A 22701-nucleotide genomic window follows, 5' to 3' on the forward strand; every position below is an offset into this window, starting at 1 on the left:
TTTTTATTTCTGTACAGCTTTGAGACAGACTAACAAGAGTCACTCACTGGAATAGCAGGAATAATATATACTGTATATTTTACCAAACAAGAGGACTTATTATATTCATTTCTGCCTTCATATGTTTAGTCTCGGACTTAAAACTTAAATATTAAATTATATAATAAATTACATTAATGCAATTCTTTGAAAAAAATATTCAGATGAAAGCGAATCTCCAACAGAATGCTGAAAAAGAAAAGACTCGTGGTGCTGCAATGCTCCGGTCAATATCCAGACCTCAAGCTGACTGAAATGCTGTTACAGGACCTTTGGAGAGCTGTGCATAAACAAATACCTGCAAATGTCAACGAGCTGAAGTAATGACGGTGCTGAAAGTGGTTCTGAGCTACTGAATGACGCGATTCTTAGCTTTCACTGCAGAGTCCTGTGAAATGTTCTTTTTGACATGACAGTGTATGTACAGGGAAAGCGTGATCACTACAGGCACAGCTGATAAATGATGAATCAAAAAAGGACAAACAGCACAAAATTTAGTGCATTTTGCAATAAATTCAAATATTTAGAGTTTTACTTTAATTTTACTGCATCTACTCAGAAAATGTCTATAGAAAATACTTCTTTGCACAGGGACAAAGTTTGATACTAATTGAACATTATTGGTTTCAGCTGTTTGTTTACACCGTATCACGCTGTGTTATAACCAGCTCATTTATTTGGCGCCTGTTTGAAACACCAGTGTTGATGTGGAACAAAAATAAAAGAGTAAAGATAAACAGGCTGAAAAAATGGGCTGAAAATCTGGGATCCGTGATGTCTGAGAGGAGAGTGGGTGAAGCGAAGTTTCTAAATAGATGCCACATGAATACGAGTCACCCAGCACTGAGATATAATACTATTAATCCACACGACATGTTCAAATCAAGTATGTCAGGCTGTGCTTTCTGAGCGGCTAAACATCGCTGATCTGATGACATCATCTTTGTTATAACTGACTGTCGCACTCCTCTTCCACGTGGTCGCCAGACTTCCCGTTGTTCTGCGCGGGCTGTAAATGATCAGGAAGCAGGACCTCAACACTGTAGCTGATGCGTTTGGCCTGGAAGATGCTGTAGGTGTTGTCGAATCTCAGCACATCTGTGGAGGACAGAATGGAGTATTTAGACAGTTGGGTTTAACATCACAGAAGCATTCGAACACAAGGCTACTCACAGACTCCTGGACGCTCACAGGTCAGTGAGCCATCCTCGGGTACTAAGTGGGCGTTGTATCGCTGACTGGGCACGATTTCCTCCATCTCAGCCGCCTTCTTCCATTCACCCTTTTTGGCCTTTAGAAAGACCCCAAATCCAATGTCTCCACCATCACTGGCAAACTGCCACCTAACAGGATGTAAAAATGCTTTGAATTAGCAAAGACCTTTATTTTGAAAGCTAGACTGTGCTCTACAGTTAGCCGTGGTTTCTCACAACCAAGATGGTGATGGCAGAAACGCTTGTCTCGAGGCTACACAATGGGACTTTAGAAACCAGTGAATGATGTCATGATAGCCATGTCCATGTTTTGTTCCCTCTATGGTCTCACTACAGCTGGGAGAGGACGAACTACAACCAGGCACATTCTTCCCTAGCAATAAGTGGCAGCTTAGGTTGACTGGGACCCTACTCACTTGGTTTTACGTTGTCAGTAGGGCTGCCACAAACGATTATTTTGATAGTCGACTAGTCGGCGATTATTTTTGCATTAGTCGACTAATCAGATCATGCATCCGTTCAACGTAAAACTACAGCTTATTGCACTAGCATGCATCTGCTCTTATATAACTATCATTAGCTTAAAGCTTTAAGTGTTTAAGGTATGTGCTAACTAAAAATAAAGACAAGATGATAGTTTATTAAATTTGACTTATATATCATGTTTAACCTGAGTAGCGAAGGACAGCGGTGGGTTTGAAAACGATTTGCCGGGAGTCCGGTGTTCTCACGGCTCTAGTGAGCCTTGCCCCCGGCTAGCTATCGAGCTAGTGGGTAACAGACGTCTCTGAAAACGTCGGAGCGCTTTTGAAAATATGTGGTGTCTTGATAAACTGAGCAGATATTTGAGGTTTACACAGCTACATTCTCGCCTGAAAATATGTAAAACGTTTATTTTGTGACCCAGAAAGAATTATAAGAGTAATATTAAAACTAACTAGCTGCCTCCATTGTTGGAAGCTGGGCTGCACTATGAATTCTGGGACACAGTTTCTTCTTCTTTGGTGTTTAACGGCAGCTGGCATCCTTGTACATGCAGTGCTGCCATCTTCTGTTTCAGTCCGGTATTACACTCTTAAATCCTACTACTTATTCCTGCGTCTTTTGGGATCTTACAAAGCTTCAAACGACCGTCGACTGTTAAATCAGTTGTCGACGATTTTGATAGTCGACGTAATTGTGACTAGTCGACTAATCGTGGCAGCCCTAGTTGTCAGCATGACTGTCACAAGTTCAAAATAGCAAACCTAACTTTGTTGTTCTGTTTCTTCGTTTGTCACGATTCTGTGCTTAAATTAAAGTTTAAAGATGTAGCTGATTTAATCTTCCTTTTTTTCAGCTGTAGCTTGAACAGAGACCCTTTTGGTTTGTCGTTTGATTTCTTGTGATATAAGTGAACCGAATAAGATCATTTTAAAGATAAAGATTGATCTATTTCTCCACGCTCCAAAGATAGATGGCGTGCTTCAACCTTTAATCGCACAATGAATGAAGTGAGTGACTTCACAACAAGCTGGCATGATGAGCCATAATCATATCAGAGCTCTGTGGCTTTGAGTCACGCTGTCTCTGTAATGATTCTTTTTAAGACCTCTTAGCTACGGCTCATCGACTCCACTTTGAGAAATTTACAGACACTATTCTTTCTACATGACGGTCTCCTTTTGACAGGACCTTTAATCATAGGCTCTGTATGACTTTTATCACTGACCTGAGAACACAGCCGGGGAACAAGATCTCAACGTCCAGTTGCTCTGAAGAAACTCGGCTGATGGTTACAGACTGCTCGTAATCCACGTTCACATGGTCCCGCACGTAGTAGGAGGGAGGAACTGGTCCAACATGGTTTATCTGCAGCAGAGAGTCAAAAAAAACAGGCGTCAAATACTCACAGAGACAATGAGTGAGAGGTTTGAGAGCAGAAAAGTGAAGGAAAGAAGAAAAAGCTTCACTTACTGTGCCATTATACAGCTATGAAAGCTTGTAAAATGTCTAGTTGCGCACAAAACTGGTAAAAATGTTATAAAGGAGCAAAGTGTTCTCTGTTTTCGGTTTTTCTTTTTATTCACATAAAGTCAAACCAATGATGTTCAGTGATTTCCCATAACAGTGCAATACAGGATGCAACCAGCAGAGGGCAGTGACTTCCTGGTGAAACCTGCCTGTATTGTTGAATTAATGTCCATCGGTCCAGCAGGTGACGAGCAGGTTAACAGCACGAACAGACAGACAGAGCTCCTAACTGTAGGTCGAGGTTAAGAAAAGCTGTCATGGTTTCACAAAGTGTCCTGTAAAGTTTTCAGCTGCTTTTGGATGTCAGCTTTTTTGTGGAGGAAGTCAAACTATTGTGTAACCACTTCTCTAAAAATCTTGCAGATATGAACTTTTAGGTGATTTTATTTTATGACTGCCACAGAAAAACAGGTACAGAAAAGAAAGGCAGAGGCAAAGAATGAAAACAAAACTAACAGCAAGTGAGAAGAACATCAGTCTGATTCATTTACACAGTTCATACAGAAGGAGGAAGAGTGACGGGGAAAAAAAACCTGTGAGGTGCATAAGGCGCTATGTACATGTTTCATTTTGTTTAAAGTAGGTTTTTAAAATGAAGTAAATTTCTCAGATTTGTGTCCCGACCACTCGGCTCCTGTTGGAAACAGAAAGTTGCATTTATCGATTTTCTCTTCTCTCCTTTTACACTCATGTTGTTCCAGAGAGTTTTATTAGTAAAGCACTTAATAATCTTGTTATTTTAAAAGCTATATAAAAATGACGTTTTCAAAGCTGTATGCACCCGTTTCAAAGCCACTAACTGTTTAACAGCACCTGAAAATAATGAGGCGTCACATCCAGAAACAAATCAGCACAAACTCTTAAACCTTTCTAGTTAAACACTCGTTCTACAACACAACTACACTGGGCAGCACAAGTACGTGATCACGTGACAACATTTCAAATCAACATAACACAATAGAAAATCAATGACACACAGCTAGCTAAAGGACAACTAGTTAAACACACAAGGTTAAAAAAAAAAGGAGAGAAAGAAAGAAAACATTTGAGGCTGAGCGTCTGTTCCCTTCAACGAAGTCAAAATGAATTTCTCTCGTTCTGTTCCTCATCTGTTCTCGGCCCAATTTTTTATCTACAGAAACAGTGACAAACACGGGTCAGTTGTGTCATCTGGAGCTGCGTCTACGGCTGCAGGACTACCAAAGCTGCTGTTCTCTGCAGGGTGAAGCCACTACTCACTTCACAGGACATCTGACATCTACTAGCAGGGGGGGGAGGTTTAGTTGATTATTTTTATTTGCAGGTCTGCAAACATATTATTGGTCATTCTTTTTAGTGCAACACACAAGCCCTTTGTATTGTATCTGATACATTGTATCAAAGATCTGCTGAACAGTTTTGTGTGTGTGTAGCTGTATTGATTTATCCTGCAGCCAGTCTGGAATAGCCCGTTCATTGTCAGTGACCTGCAGTGACTAGACTGGTTCATCCATGTGTAACAGGATCCTCACACACAGAGCAGCCTGGTGGTAGTTTGTTTGGCTGTAGCAGGAGGTTATGTAAAACATAGGCAAATGTAAACCCACAACATATTAGCATGATGTCAAAGCACAGGGGAAGCTGCTAAAACTGTAGGAGCACACGATGCAAATCAGTGACGGGAAACTACGAGACAGGACTCACAAGTTTCAGTCGATATACATTAAAACAGTAAACTGGTGACTATTTCTGCGTCTACGGGACGGCTGATTGGCTGTAGCTGGAGTCAGACGCTATCCAATCACAGCAGTTTTGAAAATGAAAGTTGTCACATTGCTTTGTTAATTTGAAAGCTTAATAAATTTGTCAGTAGATTAAAAAAATAACTCATTAATCTTACAATTTTCTGTTATTAATTGTGATTAATCGCCATTACTTGATCAAAAGCCTGACTGTAATTACACTTTTTCAACTTTATATTTAAGCTTGTAACAGACATTTATGCAACAGAATGAAGTAAATGCAGAATAAACACAAAAAATGTTAAATCGCGATCGTGACTCAAGAGTTGGGAGTTCGTCTTGTAATCGGAAGGTTGCCGGTTCGAGCCTCGGCTCGGACAGTCTCGGTCATTGTGTCCTTAGGCAAGCGGCTTCACCTACCGCCTACTGGTGTTGGCCAGAGGGGCCGATGGCGCGATATGGCAGCCTCGCTTCTGTCAGTCTTCCCCAGGGCAGCTGTGGCTACAACTGTAGTTGCCTCCACCAGTGTGTGAATGTGAGAGTGAATGAATAGTGGCATTGTAAAGCGCTTTGAGGGGTCCCGAAAAGCGCTATATAAATGCAATCCATTATTATTATTCACTATTATTATTAAATGCTTAAATTCAAAGAGAATTTGAATAGTTTTCTTTTAGCTTTTTTTAAAAAACCTACATACTAATTGGTAAGTATACGCTAATATATATATTTTTAGTGCTCTCAAACAATTAAAATTTTAATCAGATTCATCACAGCGTTACTGTGGATTAATTCTGATTAATCACGATTAAATATAGTTCATTTTTATTCTACATTAATCGCATTTCATTTTGCATGAGCAAACAGACTCGAGAAAAAAGGGAAAATATACACACTTAACATGTTTACTGAGCATCTTGAACATTCATCCATGTAAACATGGATCCACTCTCTCTGTCACTTTGTCACTTCAAGTCCTTGAAAGGAGGAACCAAAGCTATGTAAAGCTTCTTTTCACCTGATTTGTGACCTCAGTGATGAGGTCCTGAGGAGTTTATAAACTTAGTTTCAAGTGTTGTGTCATCCAAATGAATGTGGATATTATATTATGGCCACAGTTAGAGTAAAACAGCTTTATAAGCAGAGAATGTTTAGGGTGTGGTTGCACAGTGACTGACAAGTCTGGCTTCAAAACCCAAAGATGGCGACGGGCAATGTGCTTAAGACTTCAAGACAGATCGTCCAATGAGTGATGTCAAGGTGGCTACATCCATCTTTTATATACAGTCTTTATGAACCTGGGCAAAACAACTACAATAGAATAACAGTCGATAATTTACCCGGCAACCAAAGAAAACATCTTCATGCTGCTACAGCGACCGAGGCTGCTCTTTTAGAGATGTTGAGATTATATGCAGCAGATATATTAATGTCTTATGAGTGAGTCCAAAGCACTGATTGTAAATCTGTGATGGATATTTGTCGCCTCCAACTTTTCAGCCATTTTTTATTCAAAAACAAGCTAAAACAAGTCAGGACGCTGCAGCCTGACTCACCTTGTTGCGACAGCGAGGGTCTCCGTCAGGATCCGTCAGTTTACCCCCGTATATCGCCGGCAGCTCCTCGGCATCGATGTGGTTCAATAACACCTCCTGCCAGTTGGCTGTGAAAGCGGCGAAACCGTAACACTAAATTTCACTCTTTCGGGTGACATCCTGTAAACAGGAGGTCGTGACACGCAGTGTTTTTGTCTCACCTCCCAGGATGCAGATCTTTTGTCGCGTGGCCTCACTCAGAAAGTGTTTGACGAGGTTGTAGGCCACAGGAAAGATTTTAGGGGCTGCGACGGAAAAAGCAGAAATCTGTCAATCGGACGTTCAGCTAAATTTGTCGTTTTAAAAAAGTATGAAATCACCTTTGATAACAAACAGTTTCTTCAGCCCTTCTGGATAGTTGTCTTCAAACATCTGGAGGATCTGGTGCAACAGAGAAACATCAGCACCAACTTCTCTTCTGCTCTTTCTGCTTTTACACTACATGCATACGAGTCTATACCTCTCCATATGTTTCTATAGCTGGTTTCCATAAGTGCTTCAGGCCCAGACCTTCAACATCGTAGATCATTGTGATCGACTCCACGTTTTTCCCCAGCTGGAAGGAAACGTGACATAAAGACAGGAAAAGCCTATAAAACATGTTTTTCATCATTTTTTAAAAAGTGGCAGAGATGCATGTTTACTGCAGAGTTAACAGTCAAGTTGCTACAAACAGCCACAGTGTGATTAAATAATGTTAGAACATTAAATAATTCAAGTTCAGTGAAATCCAAACAAGACAAGCAGAGTAAAATAAAATGTAAATATTAGTGATTATTTAGTATTTAGAAAATTAATGAATTCATGAAGATTAAAGAATGCTAATTTTGAGCTAATTTTCAATAACTGTGATCTTAAACAGTTATTGAACTTTAAAACAGCTGCATTAACTTTGATCCTTATTCAAAGAAATTAAAAATGCAGTGCTGGAGGTCAAAGGGTCACCGGGTGGGGAGTAATCCCAGGAATATGGCAAACGTGCACAGTATTCAGGCTGGTTGATTTTCAAAATAAAAGCCCAACCAGGACAGATCCTGCGTTTCTGAAACACTCCTGGTTGTTCTGAAGCCGTGCAAACGATGAAACGATACCGTGCTATCGAAGATGAGGTGGGTTTGTGGGATTAGACCCAAACTAGCAAGTGTTTGTTGATAAAGATTCCCAGCTTCCGAGGGTACCCGCTGGTCCCTGTCAGCCTGCAGCACCACAGGCCTGTGGGTGCGGACGACTGGTCCAGGTGAAGAGCAACACTGTTAAGAACTAAAAGTTGAATCCTAACGATCTTGTTTTTTAACTGGTGAAAGACAAAATCAGACTTTGCACCACCTGAATGCAGTTTTGCTGCAGCAGAGCTTTGAGTTAATCAGATTTTAGTCTGAGGTGTGAACAGGAACGCTGCGTCTGCGCTTACTCTCTCCGACTGGAGGTTACACTCCTTCTGAAGCATCTCGCAGTCTCTGATCTTGGACTTGATGAAGTCTTGCTTGGAGGCAGACAGAAAGAGGCCCTTAGGATCTACGGGTCCGATGACATCGTACCAGATGGGACTGCCCTCGCGGTCATAACCGCACATGCCTCCTGACAGATATTTCTCGATTACCTGCAACAAAACCCCCATGTTGATATCAAACAATAGTAGCAAAGAAGCCGTTTTCTAAAAGTACAATGAAGCTACATCACATGTACATAAAACCTTTTTAGGGGGTTACCTCTGGTGGACGCCAGTCAGTGATTATTGTGTCTACTTTCATCTGTTTCCTGAACTCCAAATGCTGGAAGAAAAGATGGACGCATGTTAGCTTCTGTTGTTATTGTTATGTTATCTGTGCTTCTGTTGTCCTCATCTCTGATTGATTCCTGTATGTTTACTCTTGTTTTGCTCACTTTCCATCCTCCTTGTGAGTCTTTCTGTTGTCTGTGTGAGTACAGTCTTGGCCACACCTTTAGTTAACTTCCTGTTTTATTTTAAAAGTGCAACTCTCTGTCGCTTGCTACATTTTTACTTCCTTCTTTTGTTCTTTTCCACACTCTGTCTGATTCATTTCAGCTCTTCGCCTGAACCTTTCCCTCCATGTGTGTACTCAGTCTGTGTCTATGCCCTCAGTTGTTGTGTCTCCCATGCTTCTTGTTTGATTTTATGAGGCCATCATTGTGCAGTTTTCAGTTGTTTTTATTTGAGATAGTAACTGGGGATTGTTAGCCTCTGGTTTCCCGTTCACTTCTTATTGGAGTTTGTTCGTAACTTCATGACTTCAAAAATTATTAATTTTTTTCATTTGTTATTTAGTAGTTCTCACCATTAAATATCAGCAGGGCTGCAGTTGAAACAAACAACTGTGTTACCCACATTAATAATCTGTCTCAATGACAGAGCTGAAACACTGAGAACTTTCTTTTTTATATATACAGCAGGGGTGGGAACTCCAGGCCTCGAGGGCCGGTGTCCTGCAGGTTTGGATGTGTCCTTGATCCATCACAGCTGATTTAAATGGTTAAATGACCTCCTCAACATGTCATGAAGTTCTCCAGAGGCTGGTAATGAACTAATCATGTGATTCAGGTGAGTTGACACAGGGTGAGATCTAAAACCTGCAGGACACCGGCCCTCGAGGCCTGGAGTTCCCCACCCCTGATATACAGCATAAGAACCTGGGATTGTATTCAGACGCCAACTTGTAGTGAAACGTGAAGGTGGCAAACAACGCTAACTGGATCCTACCTGCAGCATTCAGGTTTGAAAATACGGGACATTTTCTCAGAGGCGTCTGATGTCATCAGGGGCTAAAGTGTTGGTTGACATTTATTTTCTCATTTCCTATCCTCCCTTCAGACTTTGCATAAAGTACGTGTGCATTTTTTCTTATTTACATTTAAAAACAGGAAATCCTCATCTGGTGATTTCCACATTAATATTTAAGAGCAATTTGAAACTATTAATGATATTCCTTGATAACTGTCTGTTAAATGTGCAGGATGTCGGATTATGATATTATTTTATGCCATGTTAGACCCCTAATTAAAGATTGTGAATTATTATGTAGTTTTAGTTTGCATTATGCTCCTGAATTAGAAGAAGGTGATAACTATTACATTTGGTAAACTGATTTGCATTACATTAAACTGCTGATTTATTGTGAATGAATGATATTGTTTTATGATGCATTATACTGCTGAGTTATAAGAAATACTGTTTGCAGAAAGTCATCGTCTCATTTGTCTGGTTAGAAGAGAACAGAGCATACTGCCCCATCTCAGCAGGAGCAGATAAACAGGGAGCCAAGGTCGTAGCTTAGGCGCTGTGTGAGAAAGAATGTGAATGTTTAGGCTTTTATGATTAGGTGGGGGCCACTAGAGGCTATAAGAGTTTGATCAAGGCTCCACCATTTTGAGATCTGATGCTGTCTGCTGTATGGTGTCCATCTCCCACGCGTGTGTTCATTAAATCATCGTTTGACTTGACCCGGCCGGACCAGTGTTGTTATTTTGGTTTTCCTCTTGTATCCATCCCCAATATTTGAATCCGTAACAAGGACTTTGTACTATACCGCTGCACACACACAGTCTCAGATTAGTCTGCAGAGAGTTTCTACCGTTAGCAGTACTAGCATCAGCCGCCTTCCTTTCTCGCAGGCTAGCGTCTACAAACCTCATTTACAACTTCCAGAGAAGTATAAATAAAATAATATTTGATTTTACTAACTAGTACTCCTGATGACAACTAGCATTGGAAGCAACACGTGAATGATTAGTAGTCGCTTTGATCCCTGGTTGAATCATGGTTTGAAACTGCATGAAGGCAACAATGACACAAACATGACAAATACAGAAACAGCAAATAATCACAAACGCTGCCCCTAGTGGACAACAGCAGATTTAGTCACTGTAAATCGTATCCCATCAATGCAAATGCTTCTTTAATCCTTTTTATCTACATCTTATCTCTTTGGTGGCAGTGATGACTCAGTTTATCCACAGCGTAAAATTACCACACTGCTCCTCTCTAATCTGGAGCCACTCCCACACTAATGAGCATTGTGTGCTGCAGCTAAGCGCATGAACGTCGTTCACTAACTGGGAACGCATTATGGTCGTACTTTGGCTCGCGGTTCAGCAGTGCAATGCATTTCTAGAAGAGTGTTACACGTGGAAGCCCTTTAAAAGTCCAGACCTACAAAACTGAAAGTCCACGTTTATTACCTTTCGCAGCATTGCCTCAGACTTCTGGATATTGAAGTTCCTGGCTGAAAAGGAGAAATAAAAAGCAACGATCAGTGCTGAAATCTATCTTCTATTCCACATTGTAGAGAGATGAAGCTTGAATGGGATTATACAACAGGTGCAAATTAAAATGATAAAATAAGAGAGCGCAGAAAAGAGACAAGAAACGTAATTTGCTGCGATTCTTAAAATTTAGATAGTAAAATTTAATATTTTAAACAAATGTTTAATGCTGAATTATACAATGTAGGATATGTTACATAAAGCTAAAACTAAAACCATTGCGCAAACACATGGTGCTGTAATTAAAGGGGCAGCTGGTGATGTAGAAAGGCTTTGATTTATATAAGCTTCCTCTGGAATTTTCTCTCATATTATTCCTAAATCTGCTTATCAACAGGAATCTAACGGAAATATTAGCAGGAATAATGGCGGCACAGTGCTCATGTTGGAACTATGTCATTCCAACTTTGGACAAATAACAAAATAAATCATGTAAAGGTGTCAGACACAACGATCTGAGAAGCCAGGAGTTATTAAAATGTTGTCCCTGATGTTTTTGAATGATAGTGGCAGAAATATAAACCAGTCTCTTAAATGATCAAACTTTGGTCGGCGTGCAGCTCTTCTCCGTAACGCCGTCAGCATTAAGACCACGGTGTGAGTACGAGTGATGCAGGACAGAGTGCACACACAGGCTAATGCTCTTTTTAAGGTGATTAGCTCTGCAGCTGACAGTCCGGTGGAAAGACACGACAGTGCTGTGGCTGTGAACCGAGACTTACATCTTACTCAACCACTAGATTACACTGCAGCTAATGCTTCCTCCTGGCACACTAACAGCAACCTCGAGGACACTCAGACACAAAGCAGGGCCAGGATGAAGACCTGGCCACCTCTTACTCTGGGTCAGTAACGACATGCATGTCACCTTAATGGTCTGAAGTAATGGTTTCAACCTTTTTCATTTTAGATGACATTTATTTTTTCAAACGCCACTTGGTCTATGTGATATTAGAGGCCAGAATGTCCAAATTTACAGCATTGAAAACACAAAAATAAGACAAATGAGACAAAAATCAAAACAGCTTTGGCTTCTATGGGTAGTTTTCCACTTCATCAACCATCCACCCCACCATGCTTTGACACGGTTTGACACTTCACCCGTTGCCTACTGGTGGTGGTCAGAGGGCCCGGTGGCGCCAGTGTCCGGCAGCCTCGCCTCTGTCAGTGCGCCCCAGGGTGGCTGTGGCTACAATGTAGCTGCCATCACCAGTGTGTGAATGTGTGTGTGAATGGGTGGATGACTGTGTATAGTGTAAAGCGCTTTGGGGTCCTTAGGGACTAGTAAAGTGTTATACAAATACAGGCCATTTACTGTTTCTGCAGATATCCGTGTCTTTGTGTGTCATCAGTGCTGCTTGCTAATGAACCTCGCCACTCTCTCTGGCTTCCTGTTTTCCATTTGCTATTTTATTTTGTTGATTGCTTTTCCCCGGGTTTCTCTCTTGGGTGCTTTCGCTCCCTGTCTGTCGTCCTGACCCTCTGCAGCCGTCTCCCACCTGTGCTCTGTTCCCACCTGTGCTCTGTTCCCACCTGTGCTCTGTTCCCACCTGTGCTCTGTTCCCACCTGTGCTCTGTTCCCACCTGTGTCTCGCTACTTTCTAACTGACTGAAGCCACCTGGAGGTGTCTGTGTGGCAAATGTGCTTCAGCACTTCCCTTATGACCCCCTTTAGCAGAGGCTTCACAGGAGCGTCCTTTACCAGCGCACTTTACCACCATTAACCAAAGCTAATGATTAACGTGGCTGACAAGTGGCACACCTGTAAATGCTGATTAATAGTATTTTTCACTCCAGGCCATAACTTGCTGTTGTGTTTTGAGCCTTCAATGAAAGGCTGGTAAAACCACAGATGTAATCACAGCATGACACAGCTCTGATGAAATCTGCTTCTTACATAAATACACACAAACAGTCTTTACATAAAGATTAGAATTATCCAATTACATTTAAGTTATACAATCACTTAATTCTAATGCCAGCTTTTAGAAACTTTCATTACTTGACTGCATTTGATAAGAAGTAATAAGGAGGAGTACTGGATCCTCTCTCCAACAGGAAGAAGGAATAACATGATTAACCTCCTAGGACCTGGCGTCCACATATGTGGACATCACATTTTGGGTTATTTAGACCAAAATACTCAATTTTGCTCTACAAGGGCCTGATATCCACTTACGAGGACATTATACTGCTACTGTTCTATTGAAATTTTAAATGAATATCCTCATATGTGGCTCTCATTTTTCTTAGAAACAAAAATTGGGTGAAAAAATAAAATAAAATCTGGTAATTTTTTGTTTTTACATTCATCAGGTCCCAATCAGCCCAAATATCAAAAAGAAATTAAAAATGCAAGTCGTGGAAGAGTTTTCCTTATAAAATTCCTTATGAGCTCATGATGCTTTCCCTCAAAAAATATTAAGGAAAAGACCTACGAGGTCATTTTGGAGTATTCGACTGCAGCTAGTCTGTCAAGACTTCTGTTGAAGCTGCCTGGTGATCTCTGCACTGGATTCCTATTTTGTGGCCACTTCTGGGGATTCTGCTTGTACCAGTAAAATCTCCTTTTTATGTTTCACATTTGGGCTCTATCCATGCACCCTCACTTCACAGCTCCAGACATTTTCAGCGTCGACTTTAGGTGTAATAAAAGTTTACGATGTGTCTCATTACGGGTACAAAGCCTCCATGTGCAGCTCATTGTCTGATAACTCTGATAGTCTGGCTGCTATCACTGGTGCATGCTCGCTAAAAAACAATGCAGGGAGATCAAACTCCAAAATTAAGCGATAATGTATTTGTGCACCTTACAGGGACTCTTACTGTTTACTGTTCTAAAGAAAGAACGTGTGCTAATATCAAAGGAAAACAAAATGAACATGTTCCCACAAACATGTGATTAAAACTGTGGTCGTCAGAAGAGGAAGTCTCTGTACAAAATGTTGCCACTTGTGGTTAATAAAAGCTGACTCGGCAGACTCTGTTTGATGATCACAGGCTGAAGTGGTAACATTTTCCCTGCCATTTAACTCTCCTGCTGATCCTTGCTGCACTCACAACACACAGACATCCCTGACTGGCTTTAATGGAGTGATCGGGCTTTTCACATTTCTTCTCATTCCCACAGTATATGTTCTATTCTCGTTTATTTACCAGGAAACCAAGATGGAAGGTTGGTGGTTCAATCCCTGGCTCCTCCAGCCTGCACAGAATTTGATATTTTAATGGTGATCATGCGTCCTCACCACGTGCCAAGTCGAGCATCTGATATGCCTCTAAAAGCTCCCGTTAGATGGACTCTACAACATCTCCACCAACAACACCTCTGATGTTTAACGTTCAAATTGTGGCTTGTAATCTAAAATTCTTTGAGTGGTGTACAAGCACAACATAAATGGCACTCCAGGCCCATGTAAATCTGGACAGATTATCGCAGACTAGCAGTTATGACCGGCAAACAGTGACGACCATCAATTACTAGAATTCTCTTTCAATCACTCATCCAGTTAATTTCAGTTATTTCTTTCTTTAAAAGCTCCTCTAAATTATGTTTAGTGAACACTGAAAATAACCAGTCCTTTATTTTAAGCTAGCCATACGTTTAGTTAATTAAACTTGTTATTCATAATTTTAGGAAGCTATTGCAACTTTTTATCCAGTGCAGTTTACCTACCAAGTGTAAAAACCCATAGTTTAATCTGAGGAGAAGACATAAATCCTTCTAAGGTTGCATCAGGAAGGGCATCCCACCTGCTGCGGTGAATTTGGTGAATAAGGCAGCAGATGAAAAGAGCTTTTATCCTCTACGTTTAGCTAAGACTGTGCGTTTCCATATTCTTAGCCAACAGCTTGAACTGCCAGCCACACTTTAATCAATATTTCCTAACTGTGTCATCCTAATAGTTTAACTACAGTACTGTGCAAAAATGTCAAGCCACCCCTCATTGCCTTATATTTTCTAGGAAAATGGGAAACAGGTGCAGCATGTGTACATACAGGTAAGGTAAATATCGAGTTTTTAAATTTCCAATGATCCATGATCTTGAAAGTCAATATGGTTCGACCAGGCGCCATCTTCGAGTGCTTATTCATCGCTTTTAGGCAACTTTTCTGCTCAGATTTGTTCAGGTTACATGCAGGTTTTTCAGATTGGTTACAGATACAGAACTAATCTGTTCATGTATCCCGTGGCACGAATACCTCCTGGGGTACTTTTGCCTCTTGGGAATCACTAAGCTGCCCTGTTCCTGCAGTGTGATGCTGAGCGTGACATAACTCGTATCATTTAGAGCATGCATTGTCCAAACAGACCTTCATTGTTGATGTTTGGAGCTGTGACGCTCAGCTTTCTGAGAAGCAAATCAGGCATTTCGCAGCATTTACGCTCATTTAGTAAGGCCGACTTAAAGAGAACAGCACGCCCTAACCGCCAGTCTAAATGCTCATTATGAGACACTTCTTCATTGTTATCGAAATCCAGGGAACTGAAACCTAGAAGAGCAGCAGACAGCCGTAGTGCACCTTTAATGCGATTAGCCGTGGATTAGCCTGATACATGGAGTGCTAGGCTTCTGCTTCAGGACTTAATCAGAACAAGGCCTGCTTTAATCGCTGCGCTTCCTCTACCACCTATTCAGACTCTGGATATCAGTTACACAAAGAAGACCTCCAAGTTTTGTATTTATCTCTTATTTATTTGTCACCTTTTGGCAAAAGAACTTCTCCCCTCGACAGCAACTTTAGCAATCATGATCTGATGGCACCGTTTTGCCAAACACATTTGCTTTGCAAAAAGAAGCTCTAGAAACTCTCTATAGGCTCCTCTTGTTAGTCTGCATCGTGTTATTTTATTGTATTTATTCACATTTGTATATTTTACCGTTACAAAACAGATACATAAACAAGCAGACAAACTTGCTCTGTGTGTGTGTGACAAAATCTACTTGATAACAGAGGGTTCAAGCCACAACAACGCCCTGCGTGAACCAGACGCAGACAGAGAAGGGTGGGGCCCCACGGGGGCATTAAAAAGGGGTATAAGAAGACCCGCCTCCCCCTCTCTCAACATTATAAGAGGTGTCGTGCTGAGTGCTGAGTGCACATGTTGGTTTATGTGAGCAGAGTCATGAAAACACGTTGCTTCATGTCTTTTCATGCAATAAGCCACCACGTTATTTCACTTGTCTTACTCCACAAGTGAAATAACGTGAGCAGATTTTTTCCCAGTTTGCATTACAGGAGAAAACAACTTTAGCGTGTAGGATGTGGAATTATGGGAAAACTTTTTTGCCATTTTCAGTTTGGGAGAAGTGACAGATGCAAAGCGGTAGTAAACTCACCTCTGAGCCAACGTAAGAGGAAGTGGTCATGCTGTGCAGGAAGCTGAGGAAGAATATCTTGTATCCGAACTCGAAACTGCAGTCAGACACAGGAGAAAAGAAGAGGCATGACTTCAGAGGAAACGTTTCACTAAATGTCTCCAGCTGTGAGCCTGGGAGTGAAAACCGGCCTTAAAAGAGGTTTTTCTTCACAGTGGTGTGTGTCATCGAATCTTGTGACTTAATGACTATTTTCCATTACAGCTGACGCCTGTAAACATGTTTACAGAGCTCGAGGCAGGCTTACGTGACATTTTAGGCTCTAAACTTACTTTATAGCCAACAGCATGTCAAACAAATACATATAGATAAGGACAAGTATGGTATCATTTCCCCTTGCAATACATGCAGGTTGATTCCTTTCTACAGATTGTGAGTTACAAGAGTCACTGGCACAAATAAATGTGAATGCAAGCTTTGCAAAATTGCTGTGTCATGATTTATATTCACTCAGTGTATCAACTCATTGTATCACTTTGATAACAGCTCTCCCCCTTATCTGTTATCAATGCGAACAGATAAGGCACAAGTTTATTTTGAAATAAGCAGATTTTACTGATAAAACATGCACAAAAAAAATCGAGTCAAATAATAAGTTTGGGGCCCATAAAAGAGGTTATATAAACTCAAATCAACCCCGTGTTGGTGCATGAGGGGGTGTGGCTGCAGGTTTTGCAATCATAGAAAAGTATTTGTTGAGAAAAGAAACAGTTGGAGGATGGATGAATTTGTCAAATTTTCTTCCTAAAACAAAGAAGAAATATTTGTATCGCTGGTTTTGTCAGTTTAATGTAAAACAAAGGGCAGAAATAAACGGCAAATATTAAATATTCAGTTGCTGCAAAATGCAGGATGGTCAGGTTTTCCATTAGGATGGTGGAGTTTGTTCCCATACAGCCACTAAAGCTTAGTCAGTGTGTCTGTCCATCCCTGAGCTGTTGGATGGGTGGAGGTTTCATGTATGCGGACTAGTTCAGTTCTGAAATACCAAACCCAGTTCTTTATGTGCACTATCATGTTGAAACATGTCAAGTGTCCTAATATCAGTGTGTCACTTTGAAAACGTGACGTTACCTAAAATCCACACACCTTCCACTTTACACCATATTCTGGCAAAATACGAGACACATCCAGAAAGCCAGACAACCCAACCGACCTCTCAGGCCTGAAAAACCACTGCAGTAAAAAGATTGATTAAACCTACAATTTTATTGGTCTAACTTTATGTGTTTTAATGTCTTTTCATATATAGAAATAAAGTCACATCCTTCTGTCCACGCACCAAACCTACAGTAACTGTTGCTGGTTTTAACCATAAATCACTAAAACGTTTTTTTTTTTTTTTTAGCACCCACAGTTTAAATCAGATACTTTGCCAGGCAATGAAAATCATTTTTTCAGCAGCACCAAAACTTAATAATAATAATAAAAGTTCAGCCATTAACGCCGCAACAATTGTAACACACCTGATAGAGCTGTTCGATATAACGATATATATCGGATGACAATATAAAAACGTCTATCGTTTCATTTTACGATATCGTTTGTTTCGTGGTGTCGCAAAATAAACTGTTTACGGTAATATTTTCTCATCATTTTGATGGTCACTGTAGTGGCTAAATTAATGTCTTAAAGTTCTCTCTTTCTCTTATATTTAATATAACCACACTACGGACAGACAAGCGCCTGTTTTTATGCGTTGTCGTTAGCAACAAACAAGCGGACACGCGATGCTGTTACCATCGTTATGTTCCACATAAACCTTTCACAATAAAGCTCAAGATCCTGTTGAGACTTTTCAAAATAAACTGAATCACGTAAAAGAGCAGATTATTTACGGATGAGAATTAAAAAAGAGCCGGCAGGTGCTAAAAAATAAACCTTAGACTCAAACGTTAGAACAGGCTTTTCCCCGCAGCACGCCGTGTAGTAAATACTCACAAAGAAAACGGCGGCCGTTACAACTTATGTCTAAAAATGTATCGTTTCATGCATCGGTTAAAACACTCGACTCCAGCTACATGACGCACAGCTGGAAACACTTCACGCAAGCCGAGCTGCCCGAGATTCACAGATTTTACAGAAAATGTTACATTTTTGTGATTTATATCGTTATCGGACGATAGAATTCTTATATCGGGATATGAGATTTTGGTCATATCGCACAGCCCTAACACCTGACATATACACAGGAGCATCTCATATGCTTCACAGCACCAGACTGAGAAAAGAAGAGCAAACAATTTTATTTATTTTTTTGGTTTGTTATTCGATTGCAACGATCATGACCCATCATTTTAGATGACAGTTAATGAGATCTTTAATTTCCACCTTTAATTTAATAAGCCTGAGATCATTTTAGAAAAATATGTGCAGTTTTAGCAATATACCACACTACATGTGGATTACAATGTTCACATAATAGTGAACTTTTAAAGACACATGGAACGAAACGGCTGTTTAGTAAAGCTGGAATCACCACGATCGCCTGGAGCAAGCTACTAAACCCTGATGCTGTGTGAGTGTGCGCACAGATCAACATAGATAAAAGCACTGTATGAATGTGGGTGTGACTCGGTGAATGAGCCTTGCAGTAGAAATGCTAGTCTATGTATAATTTATCTACCTTTATCATAACAGTGTAGTATATGTCTCAATCTTTGTTACTGTAAAAACACTCCTGCCCTGCAGCAGAGGCCTCTGCTGTGGAGGGTTAATATGAACTAATAGAATGAAACTTTATATGTCCATAAACTTTTGGCCTTATCGTACACTTTGCAGTGTGTATACATGCAGATAACAGACTTTCCCTTCAGCTAAATGATGAATGACAGCAGACACTTGACATCATATGATAACAGATGTGGAGCTGAACGTGGTCTTCCAACAGGACTGCTCTTGATGCGGTGAATGACTTGCAGCTGATAATGTTGCTAATGACTAACAACTGTTTTGTTTTTTTCAATGTTTATTTATCCAGGAAGAAATTCTTTTGTGAGAAAGTCGTGGCAGAGCCTGTTTTTTCATAAACAAATTTACGTACCCACTGGGACGTTACCCATCATTTGGGGCAGTCGTGTTATGAACCCTGTGTTCTGTGTTTTTGAACCTTTAAGTTCTCTTATTATAAACTTTAGTTTAATTCTCAGTTTCTTGTTGTGTTCTCACTCTTCTGCCCTTTTTTTTTTTTTTTTTTTAACAGTTACTGTTGTGTTTATTGTGTTCCCTCTCTCAGTTCACCCTCCCTCACCCGTGTTGCCTGTGTCTAGTTAAGTCTCCATCACTATGTTAAATGGTCCCATGTTAAGTTCCTTCCTGTTTTATTCTGATAATCTCCATATTTTTGTGCCCTATATTCAGTTTTGCTTCCCTCGTCTTGTTTTCCCTGATTGGTTTCAGCTGTGTACCCTGGTGTTTCTAATTTGCCAACACTGAACTGAATGTTTGTCTGCCAGTGGCTTTTTCCATTGTGTTTCTCCTGTTTGGCTTTATGTGATTTGTTTCCTGCTGGATTTAAACAACACAAACATAAAGGTTTGTTTTTTCTTCCTTAATTAATTCCATCTGACGAGTCGAGTAATCTACACAATCCATTACATGACAGTAAGAAACAAAGGGTGGATCTGACTGTGAAACCACAAGCTCACTGGCTTGTGGTTAGCCGCTCACAAGCTGTTAACCAATAACTGTATCCAGAAATGTTCTAGTAAAACACTGTCCTTGTGGGTTTATTAGATGAGTTACTGGTTTCATGTCATAACAAATACAAAATTAAGTCCATTTTGTAAACTACAGGGACCCTAAGAGTCAGAAGGATTATTCAGGATATGCTCACTTGTTACTAACCTGAGCAAGGACAAAAAATGTTATTTTTCTTGACAGCTCAATGACCGCAGCATGTTTCAAAAGTAATTTATGTAATTTATTGGTTAAAGGAAATCACTGTTTCACCGTCCAAAATATTAGTTTGAACAATAAACATAATACTGAAGTTTGAACTTATGTTTTGCAAAGGTCTTGAGCCACATCACATTTCTTTATAGTTAATAATTTGTTAGAAAAATGGGAAATAGGTGCAGCGACTTACTGAAACATAAGGCAAAAACAGGAGCTTGAAAGTCAATATTTGGTTTGACGTCTTCAGGAATAGTTCTCTATGGTTCATGAAGGACATTCAAAGCTCTTCTTTAGATGTTGGTGGTGTTACGGATTCAAATATTGGGGATGGATACAAGAGGAAAAACCAAAATAACAACACTGGTCCGGCCGGGTTGAGTCAAACGATGACTTAATGAACACACGCGTGGGAGATGGACACCATACAGCAGACAGCATCAGATCTCAAAATGGTGGAGCCTTGATCAAACTCTTATAGCCTCTAGTGGCCCCCACCTAATCATAAAAGCCTAAACATTCACATTCTTTCTCACACAGCGCCTAAGCTACGACCTTGGCTCCCTGTTTATCTGCTCCTGATGAGATGGGGCAGTATGCTCTGTTCTCTTCTAACCAGACAAATGAGACGATGACTTTCTGCGAACAGTATTTCTTATAACTCAGCAGTATAATGCATCATAAAACAATATCATTCATTCACAATAAATCAGCAGTCTAATGTAATGCAAATCAGTTTACCAAATGTAATAGTTATCACCTTCTTCTAATTCAGGAGCATAATGCAAACTAAAACTACATAATTCACAATCTTTAGTTAGGGGTCTAACATGGCATAAAATAATATCATAATCCGACAGTGGCTTTTTGTTTCCCATTGTCTGTCTACATGACCCCACACTGCAATGATAATGTTGAAATCCAGGCTCTAGAGAGGCCGATCATGAATGCTAGTGCTCCATTTGGTGTTGTTTGTTTGTTTTCTATCCATGATGGGTTTACTGCACTGGCTGTGTGGTTGGGATCAGTGTTGTGCTGAAAAACGAAGCTGTTGCCAATCACATGCTTTCCGGATGGTTTTGTATGGTGGATGAAAATCTGATTGTACTTTCCCAAGTTCATAATTCCACTCATTTAGACAAGATCACCGACATCACCGGTCCCAAAATATAAAGAAATGATGATGGCTCAAGATGTTTGCACAGTACTATAAATCTGAAATAGCACCTATTGTTTTTCAGTAATGTTTTCCCACTCTCACTTCTTGGTGGAAAATGTGCACCAACAAGTACAGGGGTAATCTTAAAAAAGACATTTTAATATATTTTTATTAACGCTTTGTTTACATACAGATGAAGAAAAATACATTTTTAATGTCAGTGAGACATATAAATGTTACTGTGCCAAAAACTAACTGCAGCTCCTTTTTTCTGTCTCAGAATTACTTGTCTGTTGTTTGGTAAATTATAGGCCAAAAAGTCATTTACATTCATTTAAATATGGGTACAAATGTTTTTGGCAAATACACAAATAACTATTTGGAACATCACTGGCTTGTAAAATATTAGGATTTTAAATTTATTGAACACTGACTATCTAATGGGTTTTAGACAGCAACTAAAATCTACTGAGTTTCTTAGTCAGATTAGCTGATTATTTGCTACAACGCTGTCCTTATTCTATGGGCTCAATTCTGATCTTAAAAAAATCAAAATCAAGTTTAATACAATAACAATAATTGAAAAAAATCCTTAAAAGCCCTTCACAAAGTGTGGCTTACTGACAGACTCTGTGTAACATTTACAGGCTACACAGAAAATAAAGACACCACAGTGTCAAACTTGGGTGATATTTAAAATGTAATCTATTTTAGCAAATTTAACCTTCCTCCATTGTCTCTTTGCTGATCAATAATACATCAGTATATGGCTAACATTAACAGAAAACATTAGTGCTGCGTATAAACCCTTAAAATGTTCGGTTAATTAGACAGAGGAGACTCACTGTGATATATGGGCTAGAAAGGAAATAAATGCAGGACGGTGTCTGTGCGCATGCTGTGACAGCTCACTGTGAGCCTCTACACACATTATTAGAGCGTTTCACACTGTGACGGAAACCACACACTGTGAAAACAGCGAAGCAGATCAAGACAGATAAGGCCAGAGTGAAGGCATCACCCCATTCAGTCGCGTTATCAAACTCCTCTTATTAAACTGACCTGCTCCAGCGCCTCAGCCTGTTTAGGACTCAGGTCTCCCACTCTCCCGCTCATGCCTCCGACCTGTGGATAAAGACAGCAGAGCTCCTTCAAAGTTCCGTCTTTGACGCCTCCACGTGATGCTCATCCACGGCCTCAGCGTCCTGCTATCCTCCGGTGTCACTGCCCGGTGGTGCAAAACGTATGAGAGGGGGCAAAATGTAAACACGGCGCTCACACCGCCCGTTTTTACCCTATGCTTAAAGATCCAGCCCAGTTGGCTAACTCAGCCAAAGAAACAGGGGAAAATGACAGGAGCGCCACTCTGCAGCAGAGGGAGGGGCCACGGAGAGCAGAAGCCCCGCC

The 22701-nt window shown here is 40.4% G+C and overlaps 1 protein-coding gene across 1 annotated transcript; it reads right to left on the reverse strand.

Annotated features, from left to right (window-relative positions):
- Window positions 1–22658, reverse strand: LOC102782938 (SEC14-like protein 2). Its single transcript, XM_006797718.3, has 12 exons — window positions 22357–22658; window positions 16203–16278; window positions 10777–10820; window positions 8289–8351; window positions 7991–8179; window positions 7040–7135; window positions 6900–6960; window positions 6741–6824; window positions 6541–6647; window positions 2965–3104; window positions 1213–1382; window positions 1–1137 (listed from the first exon to the last, which is right to left on the reverse strand). The coding sequence occupies exons 1-12, from the start codon at window positions 22408–22410 to the stop codon at window positions 986–988; spliced, it is 1236 nt and encodes a 411-aa protein (XP_006797781.2). The 5' UTR covers window positions 22411–22658; the 3' UTR covers window positions 1–985.
- Window positions 22659–22701: the final 43 nt, after the last annotated feature.

This window comes from Neolamprologus brichardi, chromosome 12 (assembly GCF_056152115.1).
Source record: "Neolamprologus brichardi isolate AB-2024 chromosome 12, ASM5615211v1, whole genome shotgun sequence".
In the NCBI taxonomy this organism is placed as follows: Eukaryota; Metazoa; Chordata; class Actinopteri; order Cichliformes; family Cichlidae; genus Neolamprologus; species Neolamprologus brichardi.